The 18,937-nt window shown below is 43.8% G+C and overlaps 1 protein-coding gene across 2 annotated transcripts in view; it reads left to right on the top strand.

Moving 5' to 3' along the window:
• The first annotated feature begins 282 nt into the window (after positions 1 to 282).
• The window catches only part of TOX4 (TOX high mobility group box family member 4), a 20,933-nt gene continuing 2,278 nt past the window's right edge, over positions 283 to 18,937 (top strand). The window contains exons 1-8 of one of the 2 annotated variants that reach the window (XM_060780064.2): positions 283 to 433; positions 7,392 to 7,460; positions 7,913 to 8,155; positions 9,515 to 9,778; positions 11,028 to 11,303; positions 11,766 to 11,846; positions 13,870 to 14,565; positions 18,268 to 18,431. In XM_060780064.2, coding sequence (XP_060636047.1) covers positions 428 to 433; positions 7,392 to 7,460; positions 7,913 to 8,155; positions 9,515 to 9,778; positions 11,028 to 11,303; positions 11,766 to 11,846; positions 13,870 to 14,565; positions 18,268 to 18,431 — 1,799 coding nt within the window. In that variant the 5' untranslated portion in view covers positions 283 to 427. Of the gene's footprint in view, positions 434 to 7,391; positions 7,461 to 7,912; positions 8,156 to 9,514; positions 9,779 to 11,024; positions 11,304 to 11,765; positions 11,847 to 13,869; positions 14,566 to 18,267; positions 18,432 to 18,937 lie in introns of both variants that reach the window. The other variant, XM_060780062.2, reaches the window with a different exon arrangement.

Below are 18,937 nucleotides of genomic sequence, written 5' to 3'. Positions count from 1 at the left end.
GGGAACGCCGAGCTCCAGCCTCGAAGCCGTTACTTAGACTCTTTGACGTCACATCCGGGAAATGCCGAAAGCGCTCTCCTGCCTGAGAATGGCAGCGCGCGCGGCCCTCCGGCCTCCCTTTCTCCCTCAGTCGCCTTAACGGTCCGAACGAGTGAGGAAGGCAGAGCGAGGCCGCGACTCCCGCAGGGAAACACGGCCTCCCTCCTCTCACCGCAGGGAAGGAAGAGTTAAGGCCGCCACAGGAAAGGGCCGTGTGCAAAACGTCGGGCGGAAGTGACGTTCCCTGCCGGCCTTCGTTTGGGTGGGCGGAAGAGGCGGAAGAGGCTTCCGTTTCCGGGAGAGGCACTGGAGGGGGAGGAGGAGGGGGAGAGAGAGTCGAGCGGGGTCTCCCCGCTCTCCCTGCTCTGGAGCTTCCTTCGCCGCGGCCATGGAGGTGAGGGGGCCTCGGGGAAGGGGAGAGGGCCTCCCAGGGGCCGTTTGAGTGTCTGTCTCGTTACTGCCTCCACCTATGCACTCCTATGGACTCCTCTTCCTTGAAACCAGCATGGGTGGAAGCCCCACGCATTCATCCATTCATTCAGACAGGGCGAATCCAGTGAGGACGAATACAGGTTGACTATCCCTTGTCTGAAATGTATTTGGAATTTACTTCTAGTCCCTAACATTTCAGACAAGGGATAGTCAACCTTTATTCCTCCCCACTGGATTCGCCCTGTCTGAATGAATGCATGGGACCAGAAGTATTTGGAATTTCATAGATCGATAAATCGTAAATATGCATACATACATATCTTACGGACTTGGGAATTCATAAGGCTTTCCCCCGACATGTAAGGGATCAGGATTCCTCAGTTCATCTTGATTACTTTTCATCTTTAGGTTATTGTGGGTTTTTCCGGGCTATATGGCCATGTTCTAGAGGCATTTTCTCCTGATGTTTCGCCTGCGTCTATGGCAAGCATCCTCAGAGATAGTGAGGTCTGTTGGAATTAGGAAAATGGGTTAATATATCTGTGGAATGACTGGGGTGGGGCAAAGAGCTCTTCTCTGCTGGAATCAAGGAACATGGAAGGCACTGCAGACTATTTCAACCAGAGAAATCAGCCATAGCAGAGCACCTGATGAACCAGCCTGGACACAGCATATTATTTGAGAACACAGAAATGCTGGACCACTCCAACAACCACCATGTCAGACTACACAGAGAAGCCATTGAAATCTACAAGGATGTATTTGGAATTTACTTCTGGTCCCTAACATTTCAGACAAGGGATGTTGTTGTTCATTCGTTCAGTCGTCTCCGACTCTTCGTGACCTCCTGGACCAGCCCACGCCAGAGCTCCCTGTCGGCTGTCACCACCCCCAGCTCCTTCAAGGTCAGTCCAGTCACTTCAAGGATGCCATCCATCCATCTTGCCCTTGGTTGGCCCCTCTTCCTTTTGCCTTCCACTTTCCCCAGCATAATTGTCTTCTCTAGGCTTTGCTGTCTCCTCATGATGTGGCCAAAGTACTTCAACTTTGTCTCTAGTATCCTTTCCTCCAATGAGCAGTCGGGCTTTATTTCCTGGAGGATGGACTGGTTGGATCTTCTCGCAGTCCAAGGCACTCTCAGAACTTTCCTCCAGCACCACAGCTCTAAAGCATCTATCTTCCTTCGCTCAGCCTTCCCTAAGGTCCAGCTCTCACATCCGTAGGTTTCTACAGGGAATACCATGGCTTTGACTAGGCGGATCTTTGTTGCCAGTGTGATGTCTCTACTCTTTACTATTTTATCGAGACTGGACATTGCTCTCCTCCCAAGAAGTAAGCGTCTTCTGATTTCCTGGCCACAGTCTGCATCTGCAGTAATATTTGCACCTAGAAATACAAAGTCTGTCACGGCCTCCACATTTTCTCCCTCTATTTTCCAGTTGTCAATCATTCTTGCTGCCATAATCTTGGTTTTTTTGATGTTTAGCTGCAACCCAGCTTTTGCACTTTCTTCTTTCACCTTGATTAGAAGGCTCCTCAGCTCCTCCTCGCTTTTGGCCATCAGAGTGGTGTCATCTGCATATCTGAGGTTGTTAATGTTTCTTCCAGCAATTTTCACCCCAGCTTTGCATTCATCAAGCCCCGCACATCCTCGCATGATGTGTTCTGCATACAAGTTCAATAGGTTGGGTGAGAGTATGCAGCCTTGCCGTACGCCTTTCCCAATCTTGAACCAGTCTGTTGTTCCGTGGTCAGTTCTTACTGTTGCTACTTGGTCCTTGTACAGATTCCTCAGGAGAGAGACAAGGTGGCTTGGGATGCCCATCCCACCAAGAGCTTGCCACAATTTATTATGATCCACACAGTCAAAGGCCTTGACAAGGGATAGTCAACCTTTATTCCTCCCCACTGGATTCGCCCTGTCTGAATGAATGCATGGGACCAGAAGTATTTGGAATTTCATAGATCGATAAATCGTAAATATGCATACATACATATCTTATGGACTTGGGAATTCATAAGGTAAAGGTTTTCCCCTGCCATGTAGGGATCCGAGTTCCTCACTTCATCTTGATTACTTCTCATCTTCCTTGGAAACAGGTTCATATGGTAAAGGTAAAGGTTTCCCTTGACATTTAAGTCTAGTCGTGTCCGACTCTTGGTTGTTGGTGCTCATCTCCAATTTTTAGCCGAACAGCTGGTGTTGTCCGTAGACACCTCCAAGGTCATGTGGCCAGCATGACTGCATGGATCGCCGTTACTTCACTTCTTTGCTTCACTTCATTTTATTTCTTAATTAGTCGCTCTCCACCAAGGTGCTCCAAGCGACTTACAATTTAAAATAGCATTTCACAATATAAAACATTCAACATAAAAACCTTTAGCAGTGACTATTTGGCAAATTTGATCTGATTACTTAAATGCACAACCAAACAGCCAAGTCTTGGGTGCTTTTACAAAAGGTCCCAACTCCGACATTGCTCTAACATATGGAGGCAATGAGTTCCACAACATTGGAGAATAGATTGAAAAAGCTCTACCTTTCCGCAAGAGCGGTACTAATTGATCTACTCATATTTGCATGGTTTTGATCTGCTGGGTTGGCAGAAGCTGGGCCTAACAGCGGGAACTCTTGCCACTCCCCAGATTTAAACCTGCAACCTTTTGGTAAGCAAGTTCAGCAGCTCAGCGGTTTAACCCACTGTGCCACCTGGGGAATTTATATCTATACATAATAAGGTACTTTGGAGAACCAGAACACAGAACACAAAATCCAATGGGGCTCAGTACAGATAGAGCATGCACAGGCAAATTTCACCACCCCAGATGTTTTCGTCTCCAACTCGTATAATTGCTAACAGCCGGTAGGCTGTTAGGAATTATGGGAGTTGGAGACCAAAACACCCGGAGGGCCGAAGTTTGCCCATGTCTGAGGTAGTCTCCTTTGTCTGAAATATCTGGGACCAGAAGTCTTTGGGATACAATACGCACACACATATATGGTGTGTTTGTATGTTTATATTGTAACCTAGCTGTTCAAAAACATGCAAATGTGAGTAGATCAATAGATACCGCTCCGGCAGGAAGGTAATGATGCTCCATGCAGTCATGCCGGCCACATGACCTTGGAGGTGTCTATGGACAACGCTGGCCCTTCGGCTTAGAAATGGAGATGAGTACAACCCCCCAGAGTCAGACACGACTGGAGTTAATGTCAGGGGAGAACCTTTACCTACTTATATATGGAGCTCCCAGTGGAAACAGGGAAATAGGGCGAAATGGTTTTATTCCTTCAAACCCCCTAAAATGGATTATCTTTTTCTGTCTAGGCCCCCTTTTCAGCTCCGCCCAGGTAATAGAACACTACTGAAAATGGAATTTATTTATATTGTACATATACATGGCCGTATTTTTGAATAATTTTGTGTATGGAACAAAGCTTGAACGCACTGAAATCACCAGAAAGCACAGGCTGTCACTACATCAGCTATCCATGTGAACAATTTTGGATTGTTTGGTATTTCATCATTCTGGATAAGAGATACTCAATTCATAGATGGGAAGCAGGTCATTCTACTCTTGAATACAGGGAAATGTACAGCAGGGATAAGAATCCTGGTGTTGTCAGACTTCAAGTGCCGGATTCCTCACCATTGAATCTTCTGGGGCAGTTAGGGCTGATGGGTTGTGCCAACCAACAACTTTGGGAGGGCTCCACGACAGCCACTCCTGGTGTATTATATGTGGGAATGAGGAGGGGTTGCTAGCATTTGCCCTAGAAGAAATCTGGTTTTCCTACGAACTATCATCTACTTTCATGATTTGGAGCCTTTAGCCCTCCAGTGTCATTATTGCCTCCACAGCCATCATATGAGGCGCCATTTAATTCTCAGAAGTACTGACTAATATGACAAGGTTCAAAGATCTCTGGGTATTTAAAACAAAATTAATTATTGAGCCAGAAAAATATAGGAAATACCCATCTGTCTATAGAGGTAGTTGGTTTGCACATCTCTTCAGCCTTAGCCAGGACATCCCACTTCTGTGGGATGATGAGGGTTGCAATATTTCAGCATCTGGAGGGGCCGTTTCTCCTCACTTTGATCTGTTCCTTCTAGTAACTATCTTGAAACTCCAACAATGCCTTTAAAATCAATGTGGTACTTGCTAGTTTCATCTACCTCTTTCAACAGTAACTATGATTTATTGCATGTTTTGGAAGAGTGACGTAGAGCCGGGCCATCAGATTGGGTCCATATAATCCAGAAAAGTCCCAAAGCAATGCCTAGAAGTAGCAGCCCCCATCCAGCATGTCTTCTAGCTGCAGAAGTGTCATTTGATTGTGGTTTATAGTCATGATTGAACCCTATCCTCTGGATTCCTCCCTTCTGGATCAAGAAACCAGAATGTTGGGGTTGAATGAAGGAAAGAGAAATAAGTACTGCAGGATTCGAAGAAGGGACTGACCAAATGGATAAAAGGTTAAAAGCCATAAGAAACATTGTGCGAAAGAGTGTGTAACCACTAAAGTTTGTCATTTGAAGAGACAAGAAAGGTGGAGAAGATCCTGTAGAGAGTAGAGATAATATAGGTTTATTTGACTGAAATATTGTAAAGCTGTGATGATTGGTGGGAATGTGAAGTAAAAACTGGAATGATACAGGTATATCAAGGCCTGGAGGATGGTGTGAACCCATATCCATTATTTTGTAATGTATTTATATATATTTGTAAAACATTTTGTTGTTATGTGCCTTCAAGCCCAACTTCTGGTAACCTGTCATTGTGAGTTGACAAGATCTAAAGAGTGTGACTTGCCCAAAATCATCCAGTGGCTTTCCATGACTGAATTGGGGTTTGAAACATGGAATGCCAGAGCCCCAGTGCAGTACTCAAACTATTGCACATTTCAAAAAAAACTTTAGTGGCAGTGTCATCTCGACTGAGCGCAAACAAGAGGGTGAATGGATATCTCTTGGATAAAATAAATGAATCTTGAATTCTTTCACTCCTTGATGCTAGAGGAACTTTTGTGTCAGCTGTTTATTGATATTTTTGTTGTAGCCAGCATTGCTCATTTTGTCTTGTTACCCATCCCATATAGGCTGAATTGCCATTTTCAAACCCTTTAACGGGGTTGATGTTCATCCAGTTGAGCAATGCAGCTTTGGAAAACTTTGCCACAAGAATATGCTCAGGAGTACATTTTTGGGTGGAGATAGAAGTGCTGTCTGACTTGCATTTATTGGAAGACAGCTTGGGATTCAGTGATGACTGGGGCATGAAAACTGAATGTGGTGGATTTTATTTTGTTTTGTTCCAATGGAGTTTTATGCACAAGGCCAGTGTGTATTTCACTCACTGTTTGAAGTGGCAGGAAACTGTTTTGTCTTTGACAATGAATGTGTTTGTAGTTGCATAGAGACAACTTCACTGGCATCCTAGAGTACATTATTATCTTTTAAGTCCATATTCCAGTCAGGTCCTTGCTACAGGACATCTTCCTGTGATGTTGCAAGACAACTACAATATGCCCTTTTCCATTCTACATTGCAAAACCATTGTGGTGAAGTAGTTGGACTTTGAAGTGGAAGATCTAGGATCAAATGTTCTCTATCCATAATTCTGTGTCTTTTATGTACAGGATTTTTTAAAGCAGAAGTTGGATGGTCATCTGTCAGGAGTGTTTTGATTGTATTTTTCTGCATTAGAATAATAGAATCATAGAGTTGGAGGAGACCTAATGGGCCATCCAGTCCAACCCCATTCTGCCAAGAAGCAGGAAATCTCATTCAAAGCAACCTCAACAGATGGCCATCCAGCCTCTGTTTAAAAGCCTCCAAAGAAGGAGCCTCCACCACACTCCAGGCAGAGAGTTCCACTGCTGAACAGCTCAGAGGGATTGGATGGCCTTTTATGTCTCTTCCAATTCTATGATTCTGTGATTGTTAAATTAGATGAAGCGGAGAGGAATATTACTGTATGTGTACATTATAATCTAATTGGAGGAAAGGCAGAATATAAATCCAAAAAATAAGATCTTTAATTGTAAGATACTGGAATCTCTTTTCATTTCCCTCATATCCTTTTGCTCTCCTCTGACGTTAGCAACAGAGGACATCAGAACCTGCATTACTGATCCTTCAGTATATCAAATATGGTCTGAATATCTGGGGTCTTTCAGATAATTTTGGCTGCAGGTCCTGTCACTCGTAGTCATCGTGGCCAGTGGTCAGACCTGTTGGGAATTGTCAGACACATCTAATGAATATTAGGCTAGAAAAAGGTGACCTTTTCATTAATACAACACATTTTGGATGCAGCTGTCCCTTGTATTCTCCTGCTGACACACTTCAATCATGGGCTGATGCTCATCAGCCTCCCATGGCGAACTCCAAGATTGAAAGATGCTGCAAAGAACCAGTGAAATCTACACCTGCCTTTGTGTGTCAGGCATGTCCTAGAAGCCATTTGTTGAGCCAAGTTGAAAACGTGATAGCCGTTCCAAGTGTATGGGGCAGTGAGCAAGAAGGGCTGAAGTTGAATTCACAGAATGCATATTTCAAGTATGATAGTTTGGCTTGTGTGATGATGGGTTCGAAGTAGGACCAGGAAGGCTAAAGTTTGAATTCTCAACTGGTGGACATGAAGGTTCATAGATATCCTAGGCCAATTGCTATATCTCAGCCTAGCACACCTCACACGGGGATGGAAAAATCAGACATTCTGGATTGGGTCCCTTGGAGAAAGAATGAAAGTAGAGGAAAAATCAAGTCTTACATGCTTTGTAAAAGATCACAAGGGACTACTTCATGTATGAGTAGGATCTTACCTTGCTGTGGATTTCTGATGTGTTTTAGCATCTTTGTGGTGGTGAATAAGGAGATCTAATTGCACATTAATGTTCTCTTTTCTTTAAGTTCCCTGGAGGAAATGAGAATTACCTGGCAATCACTGGGACAGCCCATCCCTTCTTGTCAGGAGCTGAGGTGAGTTGGATCCCATAAAGGGTGGCTTGCAGGGGATGCGGAAGGGATCAGTGCAGGATACAAAGCATCTGTGCCAAATGAGAAGAATCAGGGAGATTCTGCCATCTGAGGCTCAGTAGTAGAGACATGGTCAATCCCCAGTTTTGTCCTTGGGTCCTCAGTTTGAAAGGATTGCATTGAAAGTCACATGAAAGGGCTCTTCCCTGTCTTATAGCATGGCAAGATTAACAAACAAATCTAAGGACCTAGGAGAGTTAAGGATGAATGGGTTGTGGAAGCTTTTGGGTGGATCACAGATATTCACTTACAGTCATTTGGTGGAGCGGGGATTAAAATGAGTAATTCTAGCCCAGAATAAACAATATTGGTTTAGATGAGCAGTATATAACTAGGCTTAGATGCCTTCTGAGGTTTCTATGTCTAAATTAATCTTTCTCTCCTGGCCCACTCAGACTTTCCACACACCAAGCTTGGGGGATGAAGAGTTTGAGATCCCTCCCATTGCGCTGGACGCCGACCCTTCCCTGGCTGTCGCTGATGTCGTTGGACATTTTGACGACTTGGGCGACCCTGTGACTGCTCCAGATGCCACCTTCTCAGCCCAGTATGGGGTGCAGGCACTTGACATACCCGTGGGCATTAGCCACAGCCTCATGGAGCAAAGCGGAGGGCTGTTGAGCAGTGGGTTGTCCATGGTGAGTCTACAGTTCTTTGTTTCTTTGGAAGATGACCTGAACACAAGGAGTGCTGTTGGAAGGCATTGTGAGCACAGTTACCTGTTTATACGGCTAACAGATAGCAGGGCATCTTCCTGTTCATATTGGGTTTGAGAATAACTGCATGGCTTTGTACAATTGCCTGCTTTTCTTGTGTGCCCTCTGGCATAAATAGACGTTTTAAGGAAAGAGATGGGATCTGTACACAGATAACATACAACTCTATCACTCCTTTCCACCTGCTGCTAAGGAGGCCGTTTGGGTGGCTGTGACAATCTGGATGAGGGCGAACAAATTGAAATTGAATCCAAACAAAATGGAGGTATTCCTGGTCACGGCTGAGCACGGTATAGAATTACAGCCTGTGCTGGATGGGGTTACACTCCCCCTGAAGACATAGATTCGCAGTTTGCCCAATTAGAACTTGTGCACCAGTTACACCCATATCTTAGAAAGTCAGACTTGGCCACGGTGGTCCATGTTCTTCTTACATCCTGAATAGACTACTGCAACATGCTCTATGTGGGGTTGCCTTTGAAAACAGTTCGAAAGCTCCAAGTAGTCCAACGGGTGGCAGCTCAACTGGCTGCCGGTTTCTCTACCGGGCTCAATTCAGAGTGCTTGTTTTGACCTATAAAGCCCTATATAGTTCTGATCCGACTTACCTGTCTGAACACATCTCCCTTTATGAGCCAACTATAACTTTAAGATCTGCTAGGGAGGCCCTGCTTTCGGTCTCACCCCTTTCACACGGGTGACTGGTGGGAATGAGAGACAGAGCCTTCTCAGTGGTGGCCCCTTGGCTGAGGAGCTCCCTCCCCAGTGACATTAGATTGGCTCCATCCCTCCTGGTCTTAAGACCTCGCTTTGTGAACAAGCATTTGGAGAATAGGGTAACAGAATTTGATTGTAACCTTGAAATCCGATTAATGTCCATGGAACACTTTGAAACTTGGAAATTATGATTCAGCACTTTTGTTATGTTTTAATCTGTTTTATTGCTTTATATATTTTAACTGTTTATATGCTTTACTTGTTTTATAATTGAATGTGGTGTGTTTATTTTATTTGTATGGAATGGCATTGAATTTTTGCTGCAGTTTGTAAAGCCGCTCTGAGTCCCTTTTGGGGTGAAAGGGCAGGGTATAAATAAAGTAAATAAATAGATAAATCTGTCTCTAATCTCAGCCTAAATAAAATCATATGAAGGAAAACAGGAGAGCAGTCTCCTGCTACTTTTGTATATTCAGTTAAAAGACATATGCATGCCTTCCTTCCTTCTTAAAGCTATCTCCATGACTTGAGTTGTGTTTCCTTTTTTATCCTTCACTCCTTCAGGACTTGGATCATCCCATGGGGACTCAGTATAGCGCCAATCCACCCGTCACCATCGACGTGCCTATGACCGACATCGGCTCCAGCCTCATGGGACATGGGCAGCTGACCACCATTGACCAGTCAGAACTCAGCTCTCAGCTGGGCCTCAGCCTGGGAGGTGGATCCATCCTACCTCCTGCGGCCCAGTCTCCTGAGGAGCGGCTCTCCCCAACTCCCTCACCTGCCAGTTCCATGCCTGAGGAGGAACCAGAAGAGATCAGGCGGGTGAGTCTTAGCCTGTTTGCTGCAGTAGGGTTCTGTGGAAGCCCAGTTTAACCACACTGTGTCTTTGCACATTATGCCCATTGCTGGTATTGGTAGCATGCATCAAGTGTAGCATGCACCAGGAGCCCCCGTTGGCGGAGTGGGTTAAACTGCTGAGCTGCTGATTTTGCTTACCAAAAGGTCACAGGTTCGAATCTGAGAAGCGGTGTGAGCTCCCGCTTTCAGCCCTAGCTTCTGCCAACCTAGCAGTTCGAAAACATGCAAATGTGAGTAGATCAATAGGTGCCGCTTGTGTGGGAAGGTAACGGCGCTCCATGCAGTCATGCCGGCCACACGACCTTGAAGGTGTCTATGGACAACACCGGCTCTTTGACTTAGAAATGGAGATGAACACCAACACCCAGAGTCGGACACGACTGGACTTAATGTCAGGGGAAAACCTTTAACGTTTATCAAGTGTTGGCCTAAAGATTAAAGAAATGCAACTGAAAATACTGACAAAATGGTACAGAACTCCTGTGCAACTGGCGCATATTATGAAAACGTGCCCAAAATTACTGTGGAAAAACATACACCAACATGTGGTGGGAATGTGAAAAAATCCAAAAGTTCCAAGAAATAATCAGGGAGGAAATGGAGGAGCTATTAGGGATAAATACAGAATGGAACAAGACTCAAATTTTTACCCAGAAATTGGAAAGTAAAGGGGAATATAAAGTAAGTGAGGAAATAATAAAACACATGATAGAGGCAATCAAAGCCTCAGTGGCCCTGGGCTGGAAGGACCACAAGAAATGGGATATAAAAACTTGGTATAAATATCTAGCCGATTACCTTCTCCAAGATTATATTAGTGAAAGGAAAAGTTACTATATGACGGGTCAAAGCAGAAGGACATGGGAAGCAAAATGGAAGGGTCTCATATACAGAATAAAGGGGAAAGATAAATATACGGTGTTAAATCAGACTATTCTCATGATTGAACAATTGTAATAAATACAGCAAAAGTACTTAACTGTTCCTGGGCGCTGGGGTGGTGGTGTTGTGGTGGTGGTGGGATTGGGGAAAATACTGGTATTTTGAATGTTAATTTCAAAGATGGTATGTTTCTATGTATTATATAATAAATAAATAAAAACAAGAAAAAAAGTGTTGGCCAGGGTAGCCTTGTTTTGTTATTGCTTTTATTCTCAGCAGTCTTGCCTGCCTGGAACCTTTCCTAACCTTGTCTGTCTCTGTCCTGCAGCAGGTTTCTATTGCTAAGCCAACCATCACAGCGTCTATAGTGCCCATGCAGGTTACACTTCCCACAGTGGTTCTGGAAGCAGCAAAAAAGCAGAAACCGACCAAGAAGCAGAAAAAAAAGAAAGACCCCAACGAGCCTCAGAAGCCCGTCTCGGCTTATGCCTTATTCTTCCGCGACACTCAGGCAGCCATCAAGGGGCAGAACCCCAAGGCCACCTTTGGCGAAGTCTCCAAGATCGTGGCCTCCATGTGGGACAGCTTGGGGGAGGAACAGAAGCAAGTATGTATTCTGAGGGTGCAGCAGAATAGAAACTGAGAAAGATGTAGGACTCTGTGATGACAAAAGAGTTGGGGATGGAGAAAACCGAAGAGTTGATAAGGAAGCCATGTTTGCAGAGCTGCAAGAAGGAGACCTTTGAGAGGTCTTGATCATATGAAGCATGTCTTCCGTAGCATAGATGGGAAATGTGGGAACTGCCAGCTCTTTTTGGACTGCAACACCCATTATTTCCAGCAATTATTCATTGTCATCTGGGGCTGGTTGGAGTTGTAATAAAAAATATCTGAAGGCTGAATACTTACAGATCACGCATATTTACGTTCTATAACTCTAATGAATCACTGAGGGAAACCAAAGAGCTGTGGACTGTGTCCTAGTGCAGGTTGTTTAACGGACAGCAAATGTTTGCAGTTTAAAGAGGAGTATGGCATTCTCTGCAACAGCTCCCCTTTTCCCTTGCAGGTGTACAAGAGGAAAACAGAGGCAGCAAAGAAAGAATATTTAAAAGCGTTGGCAGCCTATCGTGACAACCAAGAGTGCCAGGTAAGAGGGATTGCTTCCTTTGCCTATTTGGGGGTCAGCTTGTGTGATTCTGTACCAGGCATGGGTACACTTTGGCCCTCTAGGTGTTTTGGACTTCAACTCCCACAATTCCTGGCCTCAGGCCCCTTCCTTTCCCCCCTCAGCTGCTTAAGCTTAACTTGATTTTTATACCCCGCCAACCATCTCCCCTTGGGGACTCGGGGCGGCTTACAAGGGACAAGCCCAAAATTACAAGTGAAACACAACCAATTAAAAACATCAGATAAAATAAAAAACAAACACAATTGTAAACAACATCAAAACAATATGGCTGAGAAAAAAAGAACATAGCTGAGGTACAGACTCCCTGAGTGCAATACATTTATTTATTATTTTATTTATTTATGGCATTTATATGCTGCTCTTCTCACCCCGAAGGGGACTCAGAGTGGCTTACAAGATATATTTTCATACACTATATTATATTATTAACATAGTACAATATCAGTATTATATATTACTATATTGCACTATACTATTATATTGTAATATTAGTAATGTTACATGTAATGTAAATATATAATTATAATTATAATATTGTATTATTACTACTAGTATTATATTGTATTACGTTATAATATTATAAATATTATATGTATATACAATATACTATATTATATTGTTAGTAAAGACAAGACGGAGCGCAAGGAAAGTGCAACAATTAAATAGGCAGGGCTGGAAATGTCATCAAACACGTTGAGGTAGACCATAAGAGGGCTGGTGTAAAGTGCTGAACTTAAAGTAGGGACAGGAAAATTACTGGTGGACTGCTTAATCAAAAGCACACTGGAACATCCAGGTTTTTAGTTGACTCCAGAAAGAGGACAAAGTGGGAGCTTGTCTGATCTTCCTAGGGAGGGAGTTCCAGAGCCGAGGGGCCACCACCGAGAAGGCCACCTCCCTCGTCCCCACCAAAAGCAAGGAATATTTGAGAAAGGATTAATTGGGAAACTATACAGTGGATTCATAGGCAAGGAAACAGGACTGAAGCTGTTAGAAAAAGTATGGGAAGGAGATCTAGGGCCTCTGATGGATCTTGCTTGGAAAAGGAGAGTGGTTAAGAATTTGTCAATAAGATTAAAAGAATACGTGTACAAAGTCATATGGAGATGGTATACCACACCGGTGAAATTACACCAGATGGATAGGTAGCAAAGTAACCTCTGCTAGAGATGTGGCATCCGAAAAGGACATTTTCTCATTTATGGTGGAAATGCCCCCAGTTGAAGAGATTTTGGAACAATATATTTATGGAAATAGGTAACATTATAGGACTAAACATCACCCTGGAAGCTAAGTTAGCATTACTAACGAATGCCACAAAGTTAAATTTAGAAATGAAAAAGAAAGAATTGGTGATTATTTTACTCATAGTGGCAAGACTTGTAATTGCAAGGAATTGGAAGATAGTAACCAATCTCACGCTGGAAGCATAATATGGGGAGGTATGGAATGTTGCCTTAAATGATAAATTATCCATGGAAATGAGGGTGTTCAGGTGGGAAACTAATAGATCAGAATTTGGTTCATATTGGTTGGTTTTTATTAAATAGGTTGTAGGGAGTGAAAAAGGAAAACAACACAACCTTGTTGGTCAGGAATTTTGGATATGACATTTGTTTATTGCTTGACTCAAAATGTCCAGTTTTTTGTGTTCTGTTTACACTGTAAGCTGTTAATGTATAAAAATTAAATTTATATTTTTTTTGAAAAAGGAAACATGACAGTGATGGCATTGGTGCTTTTGCTTCTCCTTAGAATGACTGTTGACTTATCCGGAGTTGTAGCCACCTTGAAGGGGTGGGGGTTGGTGAGAAAGGTGGTTTATAAATGAAACAAATACATAAATTATCCAGGAGTCATGTTAAAATCCATAATTTTGGTCTTCAACCCAGCATTCGAGTTGTTATTGATGAAGACCCAATTTGAACAAGTAGAGTGTCCCTCTCATTTTTGACTCAGTTTTCCACTTTCTTCTTCCCAGACGGTTGTCGAAACAGCAGAGCCGGATCCAGTCTCCTCACCGCCTGAGCAGGTGGCCCCAGTTGTGGAGTCCACTTCTCCGGCTCCGGTGCTGCCTACCCCACCGTCCCTCGAGAGCCCCCCACCTCCTCCGACCATCGTCTCCACCCAGCCCACCGTGGTGGTGACCTCTAGCGCGGGGCCCCAGGTGGCCGGCCAAACCAGCATTACCAAGATCATCATCCCCAAGCAGATGCTGCCCTCCTCGTTGGCGGTGTCATCACAAGGGGGTGTGGTGACAGTTATCCCCGCCACCATGGTGACCTCGCGGGGCATCCAGCTGGGGCAGCTGCAGGCTGGGACGGGAACCACCCAGATTGTCACCCGGTCAGTGCTGGCCGCAGCTGCCGCAGCAGCAACATCCATGCATCTTCCACGCCTCCAGCCCCCACCCCTTCAGCAAATGCCCCAGCAGCCCCCGACCCAACCGGTCACCATCCTGCAGCAGCCTCCACCCCTCCAGGCCATGCAGCAGCCTCCCTTCCAGCAAAAGGTGCGCCTCAACCTCCAGCAGCCTCCGCCCCCCTTACAGATCAAGATCCTGCCCCCGCCTGCCCTGCAGATCCAACCCATTGCCCTGCGGACAGAAGAGAGCAGCCCTGAGAGGCCCAGCACTGAGCTTCAAACGTCTCCAGAGGCTGTGGATGTGGTGCCAGAGGTGAGGAGTGCTGGGAATGTTTGGTAGGCTGGTGAGAAGGGAGGGAGAATAAAAACATAAGAGGTTATTCAAGACTTCCTTTGAGTATATGCTGGTGTCTGGTTTTCACCAGCCTATTATTATTGTTGTTGTTGTTGTTGTTTGAAACACAACAAGATGAGTCCACAGCAGACACTCTGCTGGCTGTTGTATTGGATCACACGTCACACACTTCCCAAGTGTCTAGGACTGTGTGATGTATTGGCGAATAATTTCTGCAGATCCCAGTAAGGTGGCCTTTTGCAGCTGGCAGATGGTAATCTTGTCAGCGCCGATTGTGTTTAACTGCAGGCCAAGGTCTTTAGGCACTGCACCCAGTGTGCCAATCACCACTGGGACCACCTTTACTGGTTTGTGCCAGAGTCTTTGAGGTTCGATCTTCAAATCCTCATATTGTGTCAGTTTTTCCAGTTGTTTCTCTTCAGTTGTGCTGTCGCCTGGGATTGCAACATCGACAATCCATACTTCATTTTTTAACACGATTGTGAGGTCAGGAGTATTGTGCTCCAAAACTCTGTCTGTCTGAGTTGTAATTCATTGCTGTAAATGGGCCTATAGGTTGTTAGGGAAAACTACCCTAAAATATAGCAGAGCATCTAAAAACAAACAGGACACTTAAAATTGAGAATTCTGCTCATTAGCGAGCAAAGTGTGAAGTGCGGTGTGATGTGGCTGGAAAGAATTCAGAGCTTAGGAGGCAAACATGCAGGGTCTAATTTTTTTTTAAATGACAAAAGGTTTATTTGCAATAATAAAGAATAATTGCATTTCTTAATAATCAAGAACTGGGTCTGAGCTACTCTAACACCCATCTCGTCTAAGATTTCAAAGAGAGGGAAAAACATAATCACTATATCTCTCCTGACACACAAGTAGAGAGAGATCTCAAAGCACACAGCACATGCTCTCCATACTAAAATGTAAGAAGGCAGAAGCCAGATTCAGAAAGCTTTCAGTAGAAAAGTACCTATTTTAAACAACCAATCAGAATGAGACCAGAAACAGAGAGGAGAGAAGTTAGATACATTCCCAACTGTCATTCAAGAGGCATGTCATTCTATACTAGTGGTTCCCAACCTTTTTTTGACCAGGGATCACTTTGAGCAGGGAACACTCTTCAACATTATTACCAAAAGGGTTATGAATCAGTTTTTGGTCACCTTTAGATTTGGTCTGATTATTTGGGGTGCTGATTCAGAAAATTGCATTGGATAGACCACATCAGCTCTAGTTTCTGATACAGAACATATTTATTTTTTATTTATTTATTTACGACATTTATATACTGCACTCTCACCCCAAAGGGGGCTCGGAGCGGCTTACAAGATATATATATACATACAATATATTGCAATATTATTAGTAATATTACATGTAATATAAAATATATAATTATAATATTTTATTATTAGTAGTATTATATTGTATAATATTATAAATATATGTATATATATATATATATATTATATTATATTAGAGGATTTTGTGAAACCAGTCGCTGTCATGGTTTCGAAGCAACGGTGTAATAATGGTGAGGCTGCGGACTATATTTTCATTCTTGCAGACCACTGGAGGTCCATGGACCATAGGTTGAGAACCATTGGTCTATATCAAACTAACTGGTCCTGGTTGAGGACTTGAGACTTGGGCAATATGAGGTTTAATCCCAACACAAGTGAACTCCAATTTATGGGTTTTCTTGGCAAAATTTGTTTAGAGGGGATTTGCCATTGTCTTCCTTCAAGACTGGGAGAGTAGGCCTTTCAATCGATCAGGGATTAGAATCATGACCTCCTGGAGTTCAGGCCCAACACTTAACTCACTATACCACATTGGGTCCCAGCTTTAGAGTGGGTTTCCTTAGTTGGCAGCGAGTTGGACTTGATGGCCCTTAGGATCCCTTCTAGTTCTCTCACTGCCTGCTGCTAAGAAGCAGATCCAGTTGATCTCTGTGGGAACCAAGGTGAATCTCATTTCAAATCTATTCTTTCAGTGCCAGAAATTCCAACAGATGATTGAAAACCTAAGTGAGGTCATCCAAGCTATTAAACTATTTGTTTAACTTTTTAAGGGAACATGATCAGCGGTGTAGTCAAGGCAGGTTTCTGCAGAGGACATATCTACAGCTCTTCAAGACAGTTTGAACCGATGTGACACTTCGTGGGTGCTAGAATATTTATTTATTTATTTACGATATTTATATGCCGCCCTTCTCACCTCGAAGGGGACTCAGAGCAGCTTACAAGATATATATATACACACACAATATATATTATATTATTAGCATAGTATAATATCAGTATTGTATATTACTATGTTGTACTATACCATTATATTGTAAGATTATTAGTAATACTACATGTAATAAAATATATATAATTATAATTTATTATTATTAGTAGTATTATATTGTATTACATTATAACATTATAAATATATGTATATACAATATATTACATTATATTATTTGTGTAGCACAGGAAACTATGGGGGAAGGGGTACTCAACTGATGACTTATGCAGGAGACAAGATGGAACTGTCCTCTGGCCCAGAGCGGCAGTTGGTGCTGGGGGGAGGAGTCCCCAACTGATGACATATGCAGGAGACAAGATGTTACTCCCCCTGCCTCCCCTTCACTCTGGGCCAGAGCGGCAGTTGATGCTGGGGGGAGGGTTCCGCAACTGATTACATATGAAGCCTAAAGTCCACAAGGCAGCAAAGTTGGAATTGTTTTCCATTGCATCAGGATAGGAGAGCCTCCTACAAAATACAAATTCATCAAAGCCCAGGGCACCTCTGTAGCTTATCTCTACACTAGCCATCCCCTGCCACGCATTGCTGTGGCCCACATGGGGGTTCTGTGTGGGAGGTTTGGCCCAATTCTATCATTGGTGGGGTTCAGAATGCTCTGTGATTGTAGGTGAACTACAAATCCCAGCAACTACCACTCCCAAATGTCAAGATTCTATTTTCCCCAAACTCCACCAGTGTTCACATTTGGGCATATTGAGTATTCGTGTAGAGTTTGGTCCAGATCCATCATTGTTTGAGTCCACAGTGATCTCTGGATGTAGGTGAACTACAACTCCAAAACCAAAGGACACTGCCCACCAAACCCTTCCAGTATTTTCTGTTGGTCATGGGAGAACTGTGTGCCAAGTTTGGTTCAATTCCATTGTTGGTGGGATTCAGAATGCTCTTTGATTGCAGGTGAACTATAAATCCCAGCAACTACAACACCCAAATGACAAAATCATTTTTTTGAGTGAAGGACATACATTGGGTTGTTAGGTGTCTTGTGTCCAAATTTGGTGTCAATTCGTCCACTGGTTTTTGAGTTCTGTTAATCCCACAAAAGAACATTACATTTTTATTTATATAGATTGATTGATATTCTATCAGCACACTTGCATCTCCTTGCAAGCAGAAAACTAGAAAGGAATGCTTCCATCACAGCTCTATCAGCTGAAAATATTCCTATCCACCAACATTAGGTTTGGGACAGGAATCGAGAAGATTGCAAGGAAATCTGCCAGCTCTCCTGCTTCAAGGGGCCGAGGGGAAGCAAACCCTAACAGTGTATTGGTCAACTTGGAGGGAATGTTTATTTGCTCTGTTGCAAATCTAGATCAAAGTAATGAAGGGCATATCTTTCCCTTGCAGATGGAGTCTCCAACGCAGATGCACGTGGAGTTGGTGTCCGAATCACCAGTGGCCATGTCCCCCCGGCCTCGCTGCATCCGGGTGGGCTGCGACAACCCTCCTGTGGCCAACAACGACTGGGACAATGAGTATTGCAGCAACGAATGCGTGGTTAAACACTGCAGGTGTGTGGGAGAAAAACCTGCGGGTCTGTGTGCTGTGCTTTGGCTTCTAGCCAGCCCCTGAAGCAGAGCCAGCGGCAGCAGCAATGCAAGGAAAGCTGCTGTGAAAACTGTACAAGATCTTGATGCTCACGTGGATTGGGTCTTTCCCATATTATAGAAGTCAAAGAAATTTTGTTTTGTTCTTTCTCACATCCTGCAAACACGTTCTCAGATTGGGTTGCTGTGAGTTTTCTGGGCTGTATGACCATGTTCCAGAAGCATTCTCTCCTGACATTTCACCCACATCTATGGCAGGCATCCTCTGAGATTGTGAGGGTTATTGGAAACTAGGCAAGTGGGGTTTATGTATCTGTGGGATGTACAAGGTGGGAGAAATAACTTGTCTCTTTGAGGCAAATGTGAATGCTGCAGTTGATCACCTTGATTAGCATTGAATAGCATTGCAGCTTCAAGGCTTGGCTGCTTCCTGCCTGGGGGAATTCTGTGTCAACAGAAAGGAGGAAACT

The sequence above is a fragment of the Anolis sagrei genome, chromosome 6 (assembly GCF_037176765.1).
Source record: "Anolis sagrei isolate rAnoSag1 chromosome 6, rAnoSag1.mat, whole genome shotgun sequence".
Taxonomy (NCBI): Eukaryota; Metazoa; Chordata; class Lepidosauria; order Squamata; family Dactyloidae; genus Anolis; species Anolis sagrei.
The sequence above is the reverse complement of the archived record's forward strand: the minus strand, read 5'-3'. Positions and strand labels throughout refer to the sequence as shown.